Source organism: Anolis carolinensis, unplaced genomic scaffold (assembly GCF_035594765.1).
Source record: "Anolis carolinensis isolate JA03-04 unplaced genomic scaffold, rAnoCar3.1.pri scaffold_9, whole genome shotgun sequence".
NCBI lineage: Eukaryota > Metazoa > Chordata > Lepidosauria > Squamata > Dactyloidae > Anolis > Anolis carolinensis.
The window spans coordinates 12,612,114-12,636,137 of NW_026943820.1; the positions used below are offsets into that span (position 1 = coordinate 12,612,114).

General features: G+C 41.7%; 1 protein-coding gene and 1 long non-coding RNA gene across 8 annotated transcripts in view; one reads left to right on the forward strand and one right to left on the reverse strand.

The window, feature by feature from the left end:
- The window catches only part of phkb (phosphorylase kinase regulatory subunit beta), a 196,762-nt gene that overhangs the window by 88,097 nt on the left and 84,641 nt on the right, over positions 1–24,024 (reverse strand). For all 7 annotated transcript variants that reach the window (XM_062962009.1, XM_008113900.3, XM_008113904.3 and 4 more), the window contains 4 exons: positions 20,028–20,123; positions 8,303–8,500; positions 5,515–5,572; positions 2,278–2,355 (listed from right to left, as the gene is read on the reverse strand). In XM_062962009.1, coding sequence (XP_062818079.1) covers positions 2,278–2,355; positions 5,515–5,572; positions 8,303–8,500; positions 20,028–20,123 — 430 coding nt within the window. The remainder of the gene's footprint in view (positions 1–2,277; positions 2,356–5,514; positions 5,573–8,302; positions 8,501–20,027; positions 20,124–24,024) is intronic.
- The window catches only part of LOC134293690 (uncharacterized), a 61,724-nt gene that overhangs the window by 13,684 nt on the left and 24,016 nt on the right, over positions 1–24,024 (forward strand). The gene's annotated exons all lie outside the window — the stretch shown is intronic.

A 24,024-nucleotide genomic window follows, 5' to 3' on the forward strand; every position in this document is an offset into this window, starting at 1 on the left:
GAGTCCAGCAGTGCCAGAGTAGAAACAAGTTCCCTTCCCCCAACAGATAATGTAATGGGTACGAAAACATGCTTCCTCCCCTCAGTTGACTGCTTGAGGAGCCCTAGTGCGTTGGACTCACGTCGCACTAGGGCTGGCCTTTTCCCGAAAGCTGGGAAGGTTTCACATTACAATTTTTGGCAAAATGCCCAGCATTCCCACAGTACAAACACAAGCCCAGCTGCCTCCTACGGCTCTTTTCCTCTGTAGACAGTTTTTTAAAGACCCCAAGCTCCATGGGCTCTTCCCCCATCACCACAGGTGCCCTGGTTACATGCATAGGTGGCGCACACATTGCTTTTGAGTGTTTACGAGCCTCGAACCTTGCGTCTAAACGCAACACCTTAGCTACTAAGGCGTCCCAGCTTTCAGCCGGCTCCAAGCGTGCTAATTCATCCTGGAGCATATCACTTAACCCGGCAGTAAATAAAAGCATGAATGCATTTTCCCCCCAATCCAGCTGGTGGCGATACAGGTTAAACTTATTTAAGTAATCCAAAACAGTCCCCTTTCCCTGTTTCAACCGATACAGAGCCCACCCAGCGTTCTCCGTGCGGAGAGGATCCCCAAAAGTATCAGTTAACAACCTTTTGAAATTATTCAAATTGTCCTTGACTGGGTCATTTCCCAAAATTAAATTAGTGGCCCATTGTCCTGCGGGACCGGTCAACAAACTCAAAATAAAAGCCACCTTGCTAGTGTCAGTAGGAAAAGCATGAGCACTGAGCTGAGAAAAATAAAGCTCCACTTGTGCCAAAAAGGTTGGCAACTTGCACCTGGTTCCGTCAAAGCGTTCAGGAGTCAAAACATGTCCTTTCACAGCAAAAGCTGTTTGGCTTAAGGCCGTTTGCAATTGGTCTACTTTGGCTCTTAACTCATCCATCGTCTTCCTGACGGGTTTATTGCTGCAATAAACTTTTTATTGGGCGTCGGGCAATCTGTCAAGGACAGAACGCCACAAGATTCAAAGTAACAGAGTTTATTAGATTACAGAACTCAAAAATGCCCGTAAAAACACAAGGGCCAGGCAGTTTTTGCCTTTAGGAGCAAAAAGGGACAAAAGTAAATGTTCAAAAGATAAACCGGATTAAACCGGAGTTTAATCCGGGTAAAAACAAACTGCTTGCTTCAGCCTAGGTATTAACAGAACGAAAGCCAAGGAACAAAAGATACAAAGAATGCAACTAATTGGCAGCAGATTCCTCTCTGCTGCCAGCACTGTGCTTAGAGTAACTTGCGTCGCTCCCACACACACACAGTAGACAGGATCTCCAACACGAGCAATTCAGCCAAGGATTGTAGAAGTAGAGTAGACCAGTTCCGTTCCGTAAATCAAAGCCAGAAGCAGACGTTTGTAGTTTTTCCAAGTCCAAGAAGGGGGGAAGACAAGCCGTGGTCAGTTCAGTCCGGGTTCTCAAAGCAGGAGATGGCGTCCGTCAGAAAGACGACGGAAGGTCAAGCTAATAAGAGTAAGCACAGGTTTGCACAAACAAATGCCCACACAATCCCTCCCGCCGTCTGACCCTGGATTTCAATCAACTTACGTCACAGCACAGGAAAGCACACAAGTCTTCAGGGAAGCGTCCCACACACACACGGATCCCAAGCGTTTGCCCAGATTACCTTGCCCGACGCAATTTGCAATTGCTCCCAAGCCCCATTTTATGCCAGTTACAAATCTTCATCACTGTCAGCTGTCCTCCTTAACCCGGGCGTTTCCTCATCACTTTCCTCGTCAGAGCTGGAACACCTCTGACTACGCCCAACAGCATCTCCAGCTGTGGATCCCGTCCCATCCCTCCAGCTAAGCCATGGGTCTAATCCTGAAGGTCCCCATTCATCTTCTGTCCCATCATGGCCAGTGGCCCCCAATTCCTCCCTTACCCGAGTCCAATCCATCTCATCCTCCTCTGAGCTAACCAGCCCTTCCTCCATTCTCTCCGTGAACCCTTCGAAAGACTCTTCGTCAGAGGGTGCTGCAAATATGTCTCGCAGTCTTTTTCTCTCTCGCTCCTCGAGAGTATCCGACTCTCGAGGAGTCTTACGCCCACGCCTGTCAGAAACAGAGCCACGAGGCTCAATCATAACAGCTGGCCTGGAGCACTGCTTTCTTAAGTCCATAGCCTTTCGCCAGGATATGAGCTGCACTTACTACAGTTGTTTTTAGCATATCAGAGGACTTCTCTCTCAACTACTTTCTAAAGTTCAGACATCTCCAGTAACATCACCATACAGTACCTTCCGCCGATTGCTGCAGTATGGGATCCAGAAGCTCCTGATATTCTTTGACTTGTTCAGTATTACCTCTGAAGACACCTAAAAGTAATGCAAGTAACACTTAATGGACAATTATACTAGGTCAAAACGATTGGACTGGGTCAAAACAATTAGACTGGGTTCCCCCTCCCGCCCCCCCCGGTCCCCCCACCTCCCCCCGTCCTGGCATGGAAACAAGGAGAATATTGGAAGCAGTTAACTACTGTTTGCTGTTATGTCCAAAATGAGAAACGTGTATTCACTGTGTCTGATCCAAACAAGCAGGTTGAATTGGTTTGAAGAAAACCCGTGGTTAAACTAACCTCTTTATCCCATATCTAAAACAATGCAGAGCAATACTTATGGAAACAAATACACTCTATCTCTGCAGCTGTGAAGTGGAGTTAAGGGGAAGAAAGCACAGAAACTCAAGGTATTGGCACGCATATGAATTCATTCTGCAATTGTGCCTGCTTTTAAATCAATACCAAGTCTTGATGCTTGTGGGCAAGTGCAGATGACAATTTGCTTATCTAGACAAAAGAACAAATTATGCTTTGCTTACAAACAAGTACTAGAAGGAGGGAATCATTGTTAGAGGGGAGGATGGAAAAGAAGACAGAAAGGAGACCAGCGTTCTCCAGTGCTCAAACAATACTCAACGTCTATTCCTCGTGCATGTTCCTTTTTCTACTAAAATCCCACAAAGTCTATTTCTCACTTGTTATTTTGATATCCACGACTTCAGTGTACCTTGGCTGAAAATAATTTCCCTGGTAGGTAGGGGGTTTTGCAATAGCAGATGGACTTCCTGTGGTTGCTCTCACGACTACACGGCTGGTCCTTGATCAGTGTGGATTTTTCTTTTAGTGACATTTGTCTGTAATTCACACTTCCCATTGTTCCATTTCCTCCTTCCCAGCTCATCATTTTTCTCTCTGATAACACTGAACACATTTCAAATGTGTCCTTTATGACTAAGGTTGAAAATATATTCTTCTATACCAGATACAATTTTAGCTGAAGTTATTCCCACAAATGTTTATTTTGCTGTGTTTTAGGCTCTTTCTCTTCAGCTACACATTATTATAGTCGATAACAATAAATCAGACCAAGTTGTCCATCTTCCCCAGAATTCTGTTTCCAACATAGATACTCAAGTTGCCTTTAGACATCAATATGTTGGCATGAACGTAATATTTCCCCTGATGTTTGTCAGTAATATCCAGCATTCAGAGGCATACCCGTATACATTGGAAGTTCCATAGCAACACAAAATAACCAAACAGCCACTAACAAATGGTGGGAAAGATTGCGTCCTTACCACTGAAGTAAAGGAATCTTCACAGTAAGTACCTTTGTTCTGTTGTCCTTCAGTAAAAGGAGGTAAACTTTATACCAGGACCTACACAGTCAACTTTAAATATTTGTAACCTTCTCTAACTACAGCTACAAATATACAATCTGGAGTAGGACATGACTGCCAAAAATGCATTTGCAGAAGCAAACTTGTGAATTTTATGATGTCTGATGAAAGATGAAGGTGAGCCACCCTACAAATCTCTGTACCCAATACTGCTTATGCAGCAGCAGTATGAATGAAATATGTTTGGATCCCCTAAGGAAGTGGCAAGGACCAATGAACATATTCTAATTCACTGCACAGTCTCAATCAATGAGCCAAGCAAGAAACCTTCTGATCTTTAGTAGACTCCTGGAAGGAAACAAAAAGATAATCCAACTTTTGGAAATCCTTAATTTTCTCCAAGCAGAACTTGAGTGATCTACGCACACTCAATCTGTGCAATTCTTTCTCCTGGGACCTGGGCAAAATGAAAATAGCACAAGCAAAACTCTCTCATATTCAACGTGAAGAAAGCTGGAGGGAAGTGAAGTTTGAGAGTTTTTCCAGACTCTGCTTCAAAAGATGCAAGACACAACCTAAGGATTACATTCCCACACTGCAGGAATATGCCATGTTCTATCAAATAATAATACAGAGTTACTTGATTAAATAAATATGAAATTCAGATTCATGGCTGAAAAAGGGACGTACTTCATAGAACGTACTATTGACCGGTAGAGATCACTAAGAAGGCATGGGGAAAGCAAAGTTTGGGGAAAATACGGTCTTGCCTAGCACCAAATGACATAGCTGATCTACTGTAAAAAGGTTGAACATTACAATGCAATTCTATGGTTGTTATAAGATGGATCTGATTTCTTCAAAGCCTTTTTCACCCTGGAAAGAGATCTCATCTCAATCTACTTTACAGAAATCTCCCTGCCTCTTGATTCTCTGATACTGGAATCACAAAATTGGGAAAGGATCCTAGTGAGAAAGTCCAGGAGATACTATGGATCAAAAGAGGGATCAAGTCAAGATATTAGACTGCAACTCCTATCAGACCTAAGCAGGACAGCTAAAGCTTCAGTCAAAACATAGTGGAAGGCCTATAGATGCCTATCTTTGGATAAAATGAAAAAAGAAGAGGGATGGAAGGAAAATAGGAGTGAAAATGGCATTTTTCCATCACTTCAATTATGCTGGTGAATGCCTAGCAATGCTCTAGACCAGGGTCCTCAAACCTTTTAAGTGCAGGGCTGGTTCATGGTCGTTCAGACTGTTGGGGGGCCAGACTACAATCTGAAAAAAAATGAACTGATTTTTTTACAAGCTGCACATATCTTATCTGTAGTGCCATGAAATACAATATTTAAAATGAAGAACAATTTTTAGCAACATAAACTTACTCGTCTTTCAATGGGAAGTGTGAGCCTGCTTTTGGATGATGAAATTGTCAAGTTAATTAGGATTATTGTTGTTGTGTGCCTTCAAGTCATTTCAGACTTAAGACAACCCTAAGTCTAAAGTTTAGGACAGGGGCCAGGTAAATGATCTTGGAGGGCTGCATCCAGCCCACAGACCTAAGTATTGAGATCCCTGCTCTAGGCACCTGAAGCAAATCTAGGTGTACTCTTTTCAACTCTTACACAAATGACTATGTACAACTGGGCACTAAATACTCAGCTGCAAAGCCCATAATAGAAGATCTGCTTATTCTACAAGTTCTAAAGTCTATGAATTTTACTTGGTGGCAGAATTATTTTTGAAAATCTTGCTATAAGCAGCTTTATCTTCTGGGTTGCTAAAAACATTTTATTGGTGCATTCCAAGACACATCTACTGACAGAATAAGAACACAAAGTCACACTTACCATCAATCATCATAAAAATGAAAAATAGAGGAAATTCACACTCAATTCCATCAAAGAGCTAAGATGTAAAAAAAGAGAGAGAAAGAATATTTGAAAGGCTTGCACCGGTTTATTTATGGAAATACATTCAAATAACATATTAGATTTTCAAAGAGGACAAAAATAAACACAAAAATAACGTATTCTTTTAAGAGCAGCAACTTGTTGGGGGAAGGCAGGGAGCTGTTCATTTTGTTACATAAAGATCTGCAATACTTTCAACACAATTTTATGCAGAAGATGTATCACGCAATTTTTCATTTCTACAAAGAATTTTTCATTTAAATGAGAAAAGATGGAAATAAAAGAGTTTGAGGGAAAATGGGAACTTCAATTCACACAACCTTTAATAGCAAGCATTAATACTCAGCAACTCATTGAAATTTGATTATTAATACACTCCAGTCTGTAGTCAGCTGTGAAATTAAACAAAATGATAAATAATGTGGCTATTTGTTAGGAGAAACAAGCTGTACATTGAGTTTCAAGTGTAAGCACATTTTCTTCTAAACAAATCAATCAGGAGAAAAGTGCTGATGCAATGCTCTTTGACGCTGCACATCCAAACTACTCAAACAAGTAATGTCTCCTTTGCTAAAATGGATTGCAAGGAAATGGCAATCCATGATTTTCTTCCATCCTACTACCTTTATAAAATGAAGCCATGAAAGCTTCATCCAGTTTTCGAAGAGCCTGCAGAAACATTAGAAGAATGGATTGGGGATCTGGGCTGTTCAAGATGGCCCACAGACAAGCATAAATCACTCAATAGCTCACATTGAAGATTTTGCCCACCATTTTGCAGATAAAATTGGTCAAATTCATTCCTATGTGGATGCTATTGTTGATGCAGTTTAAGGTATTGGAGCATGTGGTGGTCTCTCAGCAACAGGGGCTCCTGAATGAGACATATTATCTAGATTTGTTTGGTCTAGCTTCAGTCTTGGTTATGAGACTGAGATGCCTTAGGCAGCTTTGATGGATGAACTATGTGAGGAACTGGATAAGGAGAGCATGTCCTGATAGACCCCTTAGTGGCTTTGAGTGCCATCAACCACAATTTCCTCTCAGATCAATTTGCTGTGATGGGGCTTAGAGGTACTGTTTTACAGGGGCCCTGGTTCTTCCTAGTTGGGAGATTGTGTCTTCTAAATTTGTCTATGGTTCACAATTTTAATCCAATAGTATACACAGTCAAGAGATCCAGAATGAAGCATGACATTCCATATTCCTTCTCTTGATACAAGCAAGCTACTTCTTACTGAGTCAGTCCACTAAATGGTTTTCTGTGGCTAGCAATGGATGTTCCGTGACTAACAGTGACCATCTACAGTCTCAAGGGCCCTAACCTGCTATCCTGCTGCCTCACTATCTGAAAATCTTTAACTAGAGATGCAACAGTCTCCCTTTGCATGAAAAAAAAATCACACTTTCAGTGCACTTAGGTCTTCACTCTAAACTTGACCACAAAACCTGCTTTCAAATCCCACCCAGGTAAGTATTGCAATAGCAATACTTAACAAGAGATAAACCCAGTCTTGGGAGAGTGGTGAATCGGCAATGTGAGGGGTTCAGAAGAGGGAGATCCTCTCCGTCCTTTTGGGTGAGCCACAGTACTATTACCCTTATCAGACTCTTACAAGATCTACTATTACTGGACTGTCTAATAGAATTCAAATTATTGTCAGCCTGCACAGGAAAACTTGTACCAATGCACTGAATGCCGTTTCAATAGCTTTCTTTTACTTTCTTAAAATTGCATTTTTCTTACACATTGGAAATTCTGGATAACGGGAGTATGAAATCAATAAAATAATCTGATCAAGAATAAATTAACATCTGAATGTTTAGTTAAACCAGGCTTACAAAATGATACTTCCATTATCTATTAAGATAAAAAACAGATTACACAGGAAGTGTTGATACAATCTTCAGTCAAGCATGCACAACCACATAACTACAATACAGGTAATTAGAAATTAGAATGTGACATTCAGAGTCAAGATAATTAACAGTGTAAAATTATTCAGACTGACAAACCTGGAATTTATTTGCCTGCTGATCATAACAAACATGCCAACAAAAAAAGTTATAAATCCTATACACCAGCATACATCTAGCACTTTTCCAAACACACATTGCAGTACAACCCACGTATCTGTGGAGGATACGTTGCTGAACTTACCATGGAAGCAGAAAACCACAGATAATAGCAAATCCTATTGAAATGAATGACTTCTACTAGAAGGTACCATATAGTCCAGAGCAATGGTTCTCAACCTGGGGTCCCCAGATGTTTTTGGCCTACAACTCCTAGAAATCCCAGCCAGTTTACCAGCTGTTAGGATTTCTGGGAGCTGAAGGCCAAAAACATCTAGGGACCCCAGGTTGAGAACCACCGCTCTAGAGAATTCCTAGAGAATTTAGTAATTTTCACATTCTTCCAGGACAATACTATAGTAACTTCTAGTGCAGTGATTTCCAACCTTTGGGCCTCCAAGTGTTTTGGACTTCTGCTCCCACACTTAAGAAGGCTGGGATTTCTGGGAGTTGTAGTCCAAAACACCTGGAGGCCCAAAGGTTGGGAACCACTGTTCTAGTGGAAGCACATCATAAAATCACCTGGAGGACATAGAAAATTCCTAAAGAAGACGTAATGTGTCAGACATGGGTAGATGAAACTGCAGGTACCATGTTCCATGGGGTCATACTGTAACCCCTTGCCACGTTGCATAAATGGGAATGTTACCTTAATTTCTGCTGGTTTGTAGTACTGCCGATTTTTGTCCTCCAATGCAGTCCTATAGCCATCTCTCAAAAATCTTTTGAATCCGTATTTGCCTTTTAGCTTTCTAACCACCTTGTCAATCGTTTGGCTATACAAGGCTTCATCATCCACAGCGAATGCAGGATAGCTAATACAGGGCAGGAGAGCAGCATCAGTGTTCTAAGGAAGACAAAAAAGTTTGTCTAAATAATGGATGAAAGAAAACACAACTAAGTAAATATCGCTGCTTAGCTCTATTTTCAAATCTATGTATACAGGTCAAGATCTAATGGCCTTCCTCTCAAGGCCTCTTTGATCTCAATTTTCTCCCAATAGATTTCTAGCAAGATGGCTAGAAATACAGCAGGATGGCTGCAGGAACAATTTAATTCTGGAAGAATCAGTGAGATCCAAAGCATTATAAAAATTGCAAACTCCAAAACAACTTTCATGACTATTTCAAAATGTGTGTGAGAATACTAGTTTTCCCTCTTCTTGCCTGCAATGACTTTGATAGTTTGAGAATAGATGTATCAAGCTAATCTCATACTGGATTCAATCTTTCACTTTGAAGCACAAAATAAGATTTGGATTCAACCTGCTTTTGAGCTAGATCAGGCCAATTCTTCTTTATAAGCAACTAGCTGTGCCCGGCCACGCGTTGCTGTGGCTTAGTCTGGTAGTGTTGGTCAGTCTACATTAGGTTGTATTTATGCTGTGACCTCCACCCTTCTTTATACTCACATTAGTAGTAGTATTTGAAGTCTGTTACCTTCTTCAATTTTTGTGTTGATTGATAATTGCTTGAGATCCCTGTTGTCTTTGGTTTGTTGTTAATCGTGATGTTTGATTTTGCTGAGTGCGGTTTACATCTTATTGTGGTACAATAGTCTTTTTTTTTGTTTTGCCTGTGTAGGTGTTTATTATTTTTGTTGTTGTTGTGGTCATGAAGGATGGATAAGTTAGATGCTACTGTATTGTTTTTTGGAGGCCCAGTGTAGCACTGACTGGCCTCTCTGCCTCAGTGCCTGGCTGGTTCTTGCCTGTGATGTTGTAGATTCTTATTGTTGTTGTTGTCATTGTTATTATTGTAATTGTTTTTTTGGAGGCCAAGTGTGAATGTAGGGATTGGGGAGGTGGATGAGCACTGAATGGCCTTGTAGACTCAGTGCATGGCTGATTCTTGCCTGTGTAGGTGTTTATTATTAGTGGGTGAGTGGATGGATAGATGAGTGGATGGATAGATAGAGTGGGTGCTCTCCTTCTTTCCTTTATTCCTATGCTGTTCCCTTTCTCTGCTACGATCCTGAGCTCGCTGATAAGAACACACTGGTCAGAAAGGAGGGTAAATATAACCGGATCAATGGTCTTTCTCATTGTTGTGAATTTTGTGGGCCTGGATTGTGGTTTTGTGGTGTGATTGTGTTGTTACAACCGGGAGGCAAGGCTTTTGCGTTGTTTTGTCAAATTTTGTATTTCTGGGGCGTTTAGTTGTGTTGTTATAGTCACGATGCGTTGTTGTGAGTTTTGTGGGTCCGGATTGTGGTTTTGTGGTGTGGTTGTGTTGTTACAACCGGGAGGAAAGGCTTTTGCATTGTGTTGTCAAGTTTTGTATTTGTGGGGCATTTAGTTGTGTGCCAAGTTTCGTATTTCTGGGGCGTTTAGTTGTGTTGTTATAGTCACGATGCATTGTTGTGAGTTTTATGGGTCCAGATTGTGGTTTTGTGGTGTGGTTGTGTTGTTACAACCGGGAGGGAAGGCTTTTGCGTTGTGTTGCCAAGTTTCGTATTTCTGGGGTGTTTAGTTGTGTTGTTATAGTCACAATGCGTTGTTGTGAGTTTTGTGGGTCCAGTGTGGTTTTGTGGTGTGATTGTGTTGTTACAACCGGGAGGCAAGGCTTTTGCGTTGTGTTGCCAAGTTTTGTATTTCTAGGGCATTTAGTTGTGTTGTTATAGTCATGATGTGGTGTTGTGAGTTTTGTGGGTTCGGATTGTGGTTTTGTGGTGTGGTTGTGTTGTTGTAACCGGGAGGCAGGGCTTTTGCATTGTGTTGCCAAGTTTCGTATTTCTGGGATGTTTAGTTTTGTTGTTATAGTCACTGCGCCCGCAACTTTATCCTTTTATATATATAGATAGACTGTACAGCTTGGCCAGCACTCTGAAGCTGTGATATTTAACTCATCAACATTTGCAATGAATACCAACACAACTATAAAATAAAATGATCAAAAGTTATAAAGAACAATGCTTCTTTTGCTTTTTATTTACAACTGGAATACTGAGAAGCAATTTGGTACTGAGACATTTCTGATTACATACTCCAACCATCAGTTTGCTTTGAGATACTCTTTTGTGTTTGTGCGCAAATAGTAAAAATCCCTCAGGAGGCTACCAGTACAATAAGAAGGCTGGAGGAAAAATGGTTAAGTAATTAAAAAGAACAGGTTCCAGCATCAAGATCTCAGAAAAAATAGATAAATCTTTGAAGTTCATAACAAGGAATGACATCATTCAGAGAGAGAGAACTAGTAGTAGCAGTAGTAGTAGTTACAAGCTTAGAAGATGCTGTTGATGTAGCATATCTTAATTTCAGTAAGGCCTTTGACAAAGTCCCCAATGACCTTCTTGCAAGCAAACTAGTCAAATGTGGGCTAGGCGGCAATGCTACTATTAGGTGGATCTGTAATTGGCTAAGCGACCGAACCCAAAAAGTGCTCACCAATGGTTCCTTTTCATCCTGGAAGAAGTGGCTAGTGGAGTGCCACAGGGTTCGGTCTTGGGCCCAATACTGTTAAATATATTTATTAATGAATTGGATGAAGGTTTAGAGGGACTGCTTATCAAGTTTGAAGATGACACCAAATTAGGAGGGATAGCTAATACTCTAGAGGACAAGATCAGAATTCAAAATGACCTTAACAGATTAGAGAGCTGGGCCAAAACTACCAACATGAATTTCAACATGGGCAAATGTAGGATACTACACTTAGACAGAAAAATATAAACACAAAGAGACAGACTGGGTGACACCTGGCTTGACAACAGTCCGTGTGAGAAAGATCTTGGAGTCTTCATGGACAAGTTGAACATGAGCCAACAGTGTGATGCAGCAGCTAAAAAAGCAAATGGAATTTTGGGCGAGGGAAGTCATGGTCTCTCTCTATTCTGCTTTGGTTAGATCGTACCTGGAATATTGTGTCCAATTCTGGGCACCTCAGTTCAAAAGGAACTATTGACAAGCTGAAAGGTGTCCAGAGAAGGGTGAGTAAAATGATCAAAGGTCTGGAGTCCATGCCCTATGAGGAGCATCGTAAAGAATTGAGAATGCTTAGCCTGCAGAAGAGAAGGCTGAGAGGAGACATGATAGCTATGTATAAATATGTGAAAGGATGCCATAAGGAACAGGCTTGTTTTCTGCTGCCCTGGAAACTCAGAGCAATGGGTTCAAATGACAAGAAAGGAGATTCCACCTGAACTTAATAATAATAATAATTTTATTATGACACAGCAAACAAGATAGATATGCTGGATTTCGTTTCACAAAACCACAAGTCGAACACTTCCCAAGTGTCTAGGACTGTGTGATGTATTTTCGGATGATGCACGCAGATCCCAGCAGGGTGGCCTTTTGCAGTTGGCAGATCGTAATTTTGTCAATGTCTATTGTTTCCAAATGCCGGCTGAGATCTTTTGGCACGGCACCCAGTGTGCCCATCACCACCGGGACCACCTGCACTGGTTTCTGCCAGAGTCTTTGAAGTTCAATCTTGAGGTCCTCATAGCGGCTGAGTTTTTCCTGTTGTTTTTCATCAATGCGACTGTCACCTGGGATGGCAACATCAATTATCCAAACCTTGTTCTTTTCCACAACTGTGATGTCTGGTGTGTTGTGTTCCAGAACTTTGTCAGTCTGGATACGGAAGTCCCACAGTATCTTTGCGTGCTCATTTTCCACAACCTTTGCTGGTTTGCTGCTGGCAGGTGGTACTTGAGGCATAAGTTCCAATGGATCATTTGGGCCACATAGTTGTGCCTCTGTTTGTAGTCTGTCTGTGCAATTTTCTTACAGCAGCTGAGGATATGATCAATGGTTTCGTCAGCTTCCTTGCACAGTCTACATTTTGGGTCATCAGCTGATTTTTGGATCTTGGCCTTAATTGCATTTGTTCTGATGGCTTGCTCCTGGGCTGCAAGGATCAGGCCTTCTAGAATCATAGAATCATAGAATAGTAGAGTTGGAAGAGACCACATGGGCCATCCACTCCAACCCCCTGCTAAGAAGCAGGAAATCGCATTCAAAGCACCCCCGACAGATGGCCATCCAGCCTCTGCTTAAAAGCCTCCAAAGAAGGAGCCTCCACCACGGCCCCGGGGAGAGAGTTCCACTGTCGAACAGCTCTCACAGTGAGGAAGTTCTTCCTGATGTTCAAGTGGAATCTCCTTTCCTGTAGTTTGAAGCCATTGTTCCGTGTCCTAGTCTGCAGGGCAGCAGAAAACAAGCTTGCTCCCTCCTCCCTATGACTTCCCTTCACGTATTTGTACATGGCTATCATGTCTCCTCTCAGCCTTCTCTTCTGCAGGCTAAACATGCCCAGCTCTTTAAGCCGCTCCTCATAGGGCTTGTTCTCCAGACCCTTAATCATTTTAGTCGCCCTCCTCTGGACGCTTTCTAGCTTGTCAACATCTCCCTTCAACTGTGGTGCCCAAAATTGGACACAGTATTCCAGGTGTGGTCTGACCAAGGCAGAATAGAGGGGGAGCATGACTTCCCTGGATCTAGACGCTATTCCTCTATTGATGCAGGCCAGAATCCCATTGGCTTTCTTAGCAGCCGCATCACATTGTTGGCTCATGTTTAACTTGTTGTCCACAAGGACTCCAAGGTCTTTTTCGCACACACTGCTGTCAAGCCAGGCATCCCCCATTCTGTATCTTTGATTTCCATTTTTTCTGCCGAAGTGAAGTATCTTGCATTTGTCCCTGTTGAACTTCATTTTGTTAGTTTTGGCCCATCTCTCTAGTCTGTCAAGATCGTTTTGAATTCTGCTCCTGTCTTCTGGAGTGTTAGCTATCCCTCCCAGTTTTGTGTCGTCTGCAAACTTGATGATCGTGCCTTCTAACCCTTCGTCTAAGTTGTTAATAAAGATGTTGAACAGAACTGGGCCCAGGACGGAGCCCTGCGGCACTCCACTTGTCACTTCTTTCCATGATGAAGACGACGCATTGGTGAGCACCCTTTGGGTTCGTTCGCTTAGCCAATTACAGATCCACCTAACCGTAGTTTTGTCTAGCCCACATTTTACTAGTTTGTTTGCCAGAAGGTCGTGGGGGACTTTGTCGAAGGCCTTCCTGAAATCCAGGTACGCTACATCCACAGCATTCCCTGTATCGACCCAACTCGTAACTCTATCGAAAAAAGAGATCAGATTAGTCTGGCATGACTTGTTTTTGGTAAATCCGTGTTGACTATTAGCAATGACCGCATTTGTTTCTAAGTGTTCGCAGACCACTTCCTTAATGATCTTTTCCAGAATTTTGCCTGGTATTGATGTGAGGCTGACCGGACGGTAATTGTTTGGGTCGTTCTTTTTTCCCTTCTTGAAGATAGGGACCACATTCGCCCTCCTCCAATCTGCTGGGACTTCTCCCGTTCTCCAAGAACACTCGAAGATAATTGCCAGTGGTTCTGAAATAACTTCCGCTAGTTCCTTCAGTACTCTTGGATGTAGCTGATCTGGCCCTGGGGACTTGAATTCGTTTAGAGTGGCCAGGTGTTCCTGGACAACTTGTTTCCCTATTTGGGGTTGGATTTCCCCCAATCCTTCGTCCATTCCATGTTGCTGAGGTTGAAGATGGCTTTCTTTTTGTGAGAAGACCGAGGCAAAGAAGGCATTAAGTAGTTCTGCCTTTTCCCTGTCCCCTGTCGCCATCACCCCATCTTCTCCTTGCAATGGCCCTATCGCCTCCTTTTTCTTCCTTTTTCTACCAACGTAAGCAAAAAAGCCTTTTTTGTTGTTTTTTATGTCCCTGGCAAGCCTGAGCTCATTTTGCGCTTTAGCCTTGCGAACCTTTTCCCTACAGGTGTTGGCTATAACACCTGTCTCCTTCTTCAGGGTCCCATTCGTGAGCCAGAGCCAGGTCTTCTCCTTATCAGCTTTTCCTTCAATTTTGTCAAGGAACTTTCCATGCAGTGTTTTGTTGTGCCAGCTGTCAGCTCTAGTTTGTAGTGTGGCTTTCTTGTACTGGTTTTTTGTCTGCTGTGCTTTGAGGAGTTTCTGATTTTTGACTTCAATCAAAGCAGGTTCTTCACTTTACATATTCTGCCAGGGCATGTTCTTCTTCTTTGACTGCTTGTTTGACTTGTAAGAGTCCTCTGCCCCCTGATCTTCTAGGCAGATATAGCCGGTCAACATCACTGCGAGGGTGCAGTGAATGATGAATGGTCATGAGTTTTCTTGTTTTTCTGTCCAAATTGTCCAGTTCCGCCTGTGTCCAATTTATAATGCCAGCAGTATATCTTATGACAGGTATGGCCCAGGTGTTTATGGCCTTGATGGTGTTGCCTCCATTGAGCTTGCTTTTGAGAATTTTTCTGACCCTTTGTGTGTATTCTTTGCTGACCACAGTTTTCACATGTTCATGCTTGATGTTGTCCAGCTGTAGTATGCCCAGATATTTATAGGCCTCTGGCTGGTGACACTTTATTGTTTGGCCATTGGGCATATTTATACCATCATTTTCAATGATTTTTCCCTTCTTCAGTGCCACTGTCGAACATTTGTCCAAACCAAACTCCATATTGATATCAGTGCTAAAAATTCGGACAGTGTTGGTCAGAGACTGGATTTCAGTTTGCGTTTTCCCATATAGTTTCAGGTCATCCATGTACATCAAATGTGAAATTTTGTGAGAATTCTTAGATGTTTGGTAGCCAAGATTTGTTTTTTGTAAGATTGTTGACAGAGGGATCATGGCAATAATGAAAAGCAGAGGGGACAGTGAAGCTCCCTGGAAAATTCCTCTTCTGATGTTGACAAGTCCATAGCTTTCATTTCCAACAAACAGTTCAGTTTTCCAGTGCTCCATCATGTTTTCAATGAAGGTGCCAACGTTTTTACTAATCCCGATGGCGTCCAGGCAGTTGATGATCTAGCTGTGTGAGAGTGAGTCAAAGGCCTTTTTGTAGTCAATCCACGTCATGTGAAGATTAGCTTTTCGGCTCTTACAGTTCTCCAGAATCATTTTGACAATCAATAACTGGTCTTTTGTGCCCCTGCTTTTCCGTTTGTTGCCTTTCTGTTCATCTGGCAAGATGTTTTTTTCTTCAATATAGTCTTGAATTCGGTCAGCTATGATGCCAGTCAGTAGTTTAAACATAGTGGGCAGACACGTTATTGGCCTGTAGTTTCCTGGTGCTGCTCCTTTTGCTGGATCCTTTTGTATCAGGTAAGTTCTTCCAGTTGTTAGCCATTCACTGATACTTCCTTTCTGCAGCATCTCATTGAATTGTTGGGCCATTTCTCCATGTAAACTAATCAGATGTTTGAGCCAAAATCCATGAAGTTGATCACTACCAGGCGATGTCCAGTTCTTGACTTTTTGCACTCGTTTGCTGATCATTTCAGTTGTTATTTCCATTTGTTCCATTTTGTTCTGTGAGAATTTTCCTTCAAACTCCTTTATCCACCCAGCGTTTTTGTTGTAGTTTTTATTATTTTCCCAAAGTTCTTTCCAGAACTTTGTTGTTGCAGTTTTCTCTGGCTTTATGGTTACTGTGTCTGTTGTTTGGTTTAGGCTCTGGTAGAACCATCTTTGGTCTGATTGAAACAGTTGATTTTGTCTGTACTGGATGATTCTGGCTTCATACCTTTCATTTTTTCTGGCTGTTGCTGTAATTTGTTCTTTCACAATTTCCAAAGCTTCTTCAATTTTTCTGGTGTTCAGCCAGTACTTTCGGATCAGGTATTGCTTGATTTTGTCATTCTTCAGTTTCTTCTCTTTCATATTTTTCAGGTTACTTGCATCTGATCTAAGTTTCTTGATTTTCAACTCTAGCCTGACCTTCCACTTTGGTTTTCCAGTCGATTTTCTTTGGGGCTGCCTTGGTTGTAGGAGCCCAAGCCCTTCTGTTACTATCACTGCTGCACTGTAGGCATACTGCATTCACATCTTTCAGGAGAGGCGCCAGGTGTCTCTTGGGCACTGTTTTTAGAGCTGGGAGCCGCTGTCTTATTGCATTTGCTGCAGCATGAGCGATGATCTTATCCTTGAGCTCTTGTTGTCTTGCTGTCAAGGTTCCTGGTGGTTCAGCAGATGTTTCAAGTGCTGGTTCATCAAATTCTTGCAAAAGCTCCACACTTTCTTCTGGTTCAATCTGTTCCACCATTCCAAGTGTTGCTGGAGTCTCTGCTGCTGTCTGAGCTGTGGTCTGATGGTAATTTACTTTGCAAATTTTCTGGATTTCTTCGAGTTCAACTTCACTGAACACTTTGTTTCTGATTATGAATCTTCGTTGGTCAGCCAGTCGGGGTTCTGTTATCTGTGAGTCAGGGTACTCTTGTTTCCACAGTTGATGCATCCTTTTTTAGTAGCCACGCCTTTGAGGTTCAGATTTGTAGTAGCATTTCATAATTGTGCGGTTTTCTGGCATTGTATATTTCTGCCGCTTCTGTGACTGTTCATTTGGGTTTTGATGATTCCGTAGCCCACTTGTCGATGTATGTCCAGAATCAGCAGCATCCACCGCGGTCCTTTTTATCCTGTGTGACGACCGAGCCAGTTTAGACTTTGTTTGGGTTTGATTCTCCATAATGCTAATGGGTTAGGTGCACTTGGTTCTGCTCCTCAGCTGAGGCCTCTCTGGCTTGGTTGGTCCTGCCGGTAGTTACACTACCGCCAGCACAGCCCTCAGTCATCATTGGAGCAGTTAAGCCCCCCCACCACGTCAAGGTGGCACATTATTATTATTATTATTATTATTATTATTATTATTATTATTTTATTTTTATACCCCGCCCCATCTCCCCGGGGGGGACTCGGAGCGGCTTACATGTGGGCCGAGCCCGAAACATACTTTAGGAAGAATTTCCTGACTGTAAGAGCTATTCAGCAGTAGAACTCTGAATAGCTCTAACAGTAGTGGAAACTCCTTCCTTGGATGCTTTTAAACAGAGGCTAGATGGATATCTCTCAGGGGTAATATGATTGTGCTTTTCCTGCATGGCAGGGAGTTGGACTAGATGGCCACATGGTCTCTTCCAACTCTATGATTTTATAATTCGAGGAAGAAGAAGAAGAAGAGGAGGAGGAGGAGGAGGAGGAGGAGGAAGAGGAGGAGGAGGAGGAGGAGGAGGAGGAGGAGGAGGAGGAGGAGGGGGAGGAGGAGAAAGAAGAGGAAGAGAAGAAGGAGAAAACAGAAGAAGGCATGTTTTAATATACAAAACTAGAATATTGCAACCTTAAGTTCTATATTTTTAAGGAAACTACATTGTATTTGTAAGTCAAAAACATATATGTAAACGTAAGAGCTGCCTTTTCCCTTTTAATTTTCTAAGTTAAATTCTAATTTTTTCATGAGGCAGCAGTTATAGCGAAGATTAAGAGGAGGCTTCATTTGTGAAAATGCTACCAGAACCAGGGAGGAAGAAAGGGGCATCGTGCCATGACTGTTAATTTTAAGACAATGAAATGGAGCTCACTGTGATGCTAATGAAAAGTATCTAATGTTACAACAGCACTCTTGATTAAAGGCATCTAATGGCATATCAGCTTAGACTCTCAGCAGGCTCCTTCCCATGGTGTGGCATCCTCCGAAAGCCTATGCATAAACTATTAATCCAGAAGACAACCAACTTATACTTCCGTTCTCTCAGAATTCTGAGATGCACCATTTTCAAGCTCTACAGCGTAAAGGGGGAGGGGAAAAAACCCAAGCAAGTGGCTTCTGCCTACATTGTTTACTAGAGGAAATGTGGATAATGAATTCAGTTTTTGGAAGTCAACACTGCAAATAGGTCACGATCTGATGAACCCTCACTGCATAATTTAAGTGAACGTAATTAATATATATTTTCCTGAATTCAGCAGCTGACAAACTATTTACTGTGCATTGTTGTTCTGGAACTGTTACTCAAAAATGTAAGAGGCTTATGCTTGTCTTGGGAAGGGGGGGCACTGACAAAGACATTTGATAAAACACGAACATTTTCAGAAAAAGAAACATTTAGCCTGCATTTGATTTCTAAACACATTTATATGGTTCTGTTGTTTTCAAGTGCATCATCTCCCCTATTATGTGGCCTAAATATTAAAAATTAAGAACAGAAAGTTCAAATCTGCAAGATTTTTTGAATACTGTACACCATAGGATAGGGTTGTGTATGGATCCATTTTTCAAAACGGGCTTTGGCTGTTTCGGCCAACCATAACGGCACAGACTGCTTACTGTTTCTTTTGGCTACAGGTGGGGCATGGAGAGGCAGTTGTGCGCCCACATGGTGTTTCCCTGTGAGCCCTGCCTGTTAAGCCAATCAGAACAGAAGAAAGCTATGACGTGTCTTTTAGCCAAGCTGGGCTTCCATTTTTCTGTTGTGAGCAGGCTTCTGAGAAAGACAGATCAACAATCTAAATTCTCAGTGCCGCAAGCAGCTCTGTGTGGTTTGACTTGCTTTTTGACTCAAATAGCAATAAATACGCAGTTGACTTTCTACACACTTAAACTGCCACCGATGGTGTCCGTCACACGAGGTAAGCTTCAAATGGGGGGTAGAAGACGTATCTTACAGTTTCTAAAGCCACCATAAAATGAGGTCATTAATATCTTTTTTAAAAGAATGGATAATGCTCCTTCAGGTGGCGTGGCTCCCACTGAAGTAAGTGTTATAAAAGGGTGTCTCCCTTAACTCAGCTTCATTGAAAGGGTGTTGAGGGCAAACGATCCCAGAAAGGGCAGTTTCTTAAGACTGACGCCTTTAATCCAGGCTCTATTGAAACATATAAGGAGAAAGGATCCCAGAAAGGGTGGTTAGAAATGATAGAAAGGGGAACCTCGTAAGTTCCCCACTGCCACCAATGAGTCAGATCTTCCTGGATCTTTCAGTTACTGGATCAAAAAACAGATATTTTCCTGACCAAATTCGGGAGGCTCCCAAAAATGTATCTGGGGATCCACCAAAATCTGGATACCAAAAACATGATGGGGTTTAATCGAATTGCACATCCCTACTATACGATGGGCTGAGAGTTGGTGTTTAGGCAGAATTGTCTGCAATAACTAAAAGCTGAGTTGAATGAAAAAGAATGGATCCTCAAAGCTTTCCACTTGGACAATCCTTACTGTTGACCATTTTAAATGAAAGTTGAAGACGGCTTGATATAGTTATAAAGTTCACATTTCCCTGGTCCATTGCCATGATTTCTCAACTGGGCTTAATAGAGTTCGAAGCACTAGAATGTATCAGAACAAAAATAAACCAATCTAATAGGCATTAAAACCCCAAAATGGAGCAACACAGCAGGAAGAGATGCAAAACTTCACTTTCAAAACTATGCTAATCAAGAAGACATCTCGTAACGAGTAGCATTTAAATTACAATTACTCTTTCTTCTACAAACAATAACCCGAGACTCTTTATTAAAACAGCCATGTAGTTGAACTAAAACCAAATTCTTTCTCCTCTCTTAAGTTAGTTTTATCAAAAATTACTTACATGAGACCTTGATTCTCGAGGAAGCAAGGAACAAAGAGTCTGCCTGTTCCGATTGTGGGCATCAAGGTCTACAAATATGACAGACCATGAACAACCCTGAAAAGCGAACAGAAAATTAGCATTACACAGGATATGCAAAGCAATATCTAGAACTAAGAACTTCTGGTAAAGTGAATTGATTACTTAGGCATTAAGATAATCATCAGCAATCATAAGCCAGGGATTTCAAACAGATGATGACAGTTCCAAGATAAAAGTACATAGAATTATTTCATTTCATACTGAAGAGATTAAGCAGACATTTTAAAACAAGTTAGCAGATATAGGTGTGAGATTACCAAAGTCCAACTCTCCAGGTTTATTGACAACTACCTCATTACACCTCTGGCAAACAAATGAAAGCTTTAATTATTCATTCAATAATCTGATGAGGAGAAAAAAAAACAATCTGATCAAATAACAGATTTGGAAGCAGCATGGTAGTTTTGAAGCCTCCGGGAAAGCACAGTGCCAGGGAGGGATGCAATAAGAACTGGTTTGAAAATCTATTTTGTGAAGCTATATTACAGGGCTATTGCATAGCTGCTCCACATCAAGTGCCCGAGAGCCCCTTCCTGGTCAGGTGAACAGGTAAAATTTTTGGCTCAGGTAAAATGCTTCTAGTTCTTATTCTTCTAGTTCTTAATCCAAATTATTCCCAGTTTTAAAGTCATCATGGGCTGTTTCTGGTTTGAGAAAGTCCTTGGCAAAGTTATCCCAAGTAGGCCCCCTCTCAACTGAAGGAGACAGTGAAAGGTAATCGGGAAACTTGTGATTCCTCATAAGGTCCCATTAAATATGAAAAAAAAATAGCTCTGATAACTGCCAGCCAAGGAAATGGGAATCGAGACAGACAGCAATACATCAGTAAACTCTGCCAGAACACTATGGCCTCAACAGCGGATTAAGATGCTGCGTGTTGATGTCCAGCTTGGCTTCATCCATAAGCATCCACTTCTATTCATCCCTTGCTATATTACTCTTCTGTGTTGCCTTTTTAGGGGTTGAATGAATGTCCCAAGGGCACTAAGTGTAACCTATGGACCACATGTAGCCTGTCAATACATGAATCACCGGAATATTTCTGATGTCAAAATGGCTTATTTTGCCCCAAGGAACTATCAGCCACTCTCTTCCTAGGTTTGCCTTTGACCCAACAATAACCTGTTAGCAAAAATGGAACTGAAACTTGGGCAATAGCTGTCAAAGGCATTTGGGCCATCAAAACCCATTTACCTTGATTTTCTCCCCGGCTTGCAGTGGGGATGTATACTGAAAACAGGGGAGGTTGAAAATACGCCATGGGCCTAACAAAGTTAAAACCCTATAAAGTCAAATGTATGCCTACAAATATGAACAATTGAAGACCATATTTGAGAATTTAACTTGTTCTTAAAAATTACTATGGCTAAAAGCTACATTGGTGACTACCTTTGCAGCCCAAATAGCAAAATATCTATTATATATCTGCCTTGAAATCAACAATAGCTAAGATGTGGACTTCCATGCTCTTCTGATCCCCAGCAATGAACTCTGATAAAGTGTTTTGGAGGAACCTAAAAGCAGTGCACATTTGTTGAATTTCACTTGGTTCTCATAAAAAATATTCTGTGCTTATACCTTTTGTTTTGTCCTCATGGACCAAGGCAACTTTCATTTATGCAACAGCAAGTAGATATCTATAATTCAGAAAACTCCCAGAAAACTCATGTAAACCCTGTTTCTGAATCCAGTGCAACCAGAAATTATTTCCTGGCTTGTGCATTAAAATAAAACATCATATTGCAGCATTCCAAAGCCAAGCATAGGTCAATAATGAGAAATTGATTTTTCAAGATGTGCAATTATGCCATCCTGCTTCTTTGTGCAGATTTAGATTGCTCTTGAAGACGTCTGCATTCATTTGCACACTTTTCAAGAGTATGATCAGCAAAGATTTGGGAACACCGATGCTTCAAAATCTAATTGCGCAGCTTGCAGTAAATGTGTGTCAAGACCAAAAAAATGCAGCAGAGAAAGACAGCAGCAACCAATTAATTCAGGTCCAAAGGAAACAAGTAACGAAAGTATAAAAACACACACATTGCTTTGAATAGAGACTAGGACATTGTCCTAGTGCCTTCATGAGAGTGTTTCTACTGTTCTAGAAACCACAACATGAAATTACAAGAGAAAATTATACTTAAATATCAAGAACAACTCATCGACTGCAAGAGCTGTTCAATAGTGAAATAGATTGCCTTGGAAAATAGCAGCCATCTCTTCTTCATAAGTCTTTAAACGAAAGTTGAATTATCACCTTTCAGGAGTATTTTAGCTGTAAATTCCTCCATGGCAGAGAGTTGGACCATGGACTTTGGAGTTTCTTGCAATTCAATAATTCTAGTGGGATATGAAAGAAAACATTGCAGCTGCCATGTCAATAGGGGATTGTATGTGTTATCGTCCAAAAAAAGGGAATGTTCACAATCTTGCTTCTGTTCAGGGTTCCTGCCAGGTATAGATGTGCCTTTGTCCAGAATACTGTAAGCTGCGCAGAGGTCCAAGAGATCAATACCACACCACTTCCTACTTTTCCTTTCCAATTGATGCTCTGCATTTCACGGCATGGTGGCTGTGGTGGGGATTGTGCCCCCACTGTTTTGTTGCCGTTTCATAAGGAATTCTTGTACATTTTCCAACCTTCCAAGCATGCCAGTACTTCCCTCTTGATCCTCAGTGGCCTCATTTCGGCTGCACTTGTGCCAGCACTCGCCGCGTGAGCTTCATGTTAGATGCAGCGATGAATGCAAATATGAGTCTACCAAGGATAAGTTAGCATGAAATGGAAGCAGCAAACCCACGGCCAAATAGTGTTCAAAATGAAGGATTCCTTTTTTGTAGCTTGCATCGTGCTGAGAGAGGGCAAAACTTGAACTCCAACTGAGTGCCTGAACACTGTGAGTGTCCCTCAGGCCAGTTGCTGGGGCAACCATGGGAAATTGGGGGAATCGTCCTGGGCTGGTGGCCCACATCAGTTGCCAAGCAACTGCAAGCACATTCCAATTGCAGAAAGATGAATCAGTATAAAATATAGGAAGAAGAACAGAGAGGACTATTTAAACTTCAAGGGTAGCTCGAAACATCTATGTTTAGATAACAATCAGTCTATGGTCGAGCCCATTCACAGGAAACACTGTCCATAGAGATTTCAGCCCACAGAGATATCATATAGCAATCTGAAGGGTGTGCATTTGGTCTCAAATAGAAATTGCTTCTGTTACTAAACATCAGAAATCTCAAGGAAGAAGATATAGGTGGTAACAACAACAACAACTTTATTCTTGTATTTCATCACCATCTCCCCGAAGGGATTCGGGGCAGCTCACATGGGGACGAGCCCAACAGTAACATATGTTAAGACATAGTACACGAATTAAAACAATATAACAAAATAAATATAAAAACAGCATAAAACACATAAAATGCAACAATTACTTTAAAAACCTGGCCACAGTACAGCATATACAGAGAGTGACTAGTGCAAGACTCTAAGTAGGTGCTTCTTTTGAGAGATTTCTAGTGACTGGTATGCAGTTCTTTGGAGGGGATCCCAGTTGAAACACAACACGTCTGGAAAACCATTCATATAAGTCTACACCAGTGGTTGTTCACCTCTGGGCCTCTAGGTGTTTTGGACTTCAGCTCCCACAGTTCTTAACAGCTGGTAAGCTGGCTGGGATTTCTGGGAGTTAAAAGCCCAAAGATTAGGAACCACTGGTCTACACTGACCATATAATGCAGTTTCAAACTGCATTATATGGCAGTGTAGATGGGGCCTAAGTCTTAGTTTTGTATTTGAAATCAGACCACTTCCAGATCCCCAGAAAACATGAAGGCTGAGAATTGATATTCCAAGGCCAAACAGAAGTTACTTGCAAGAGCTCTAGTTTTCAAATCCCTCAGATAAAGACCCTGT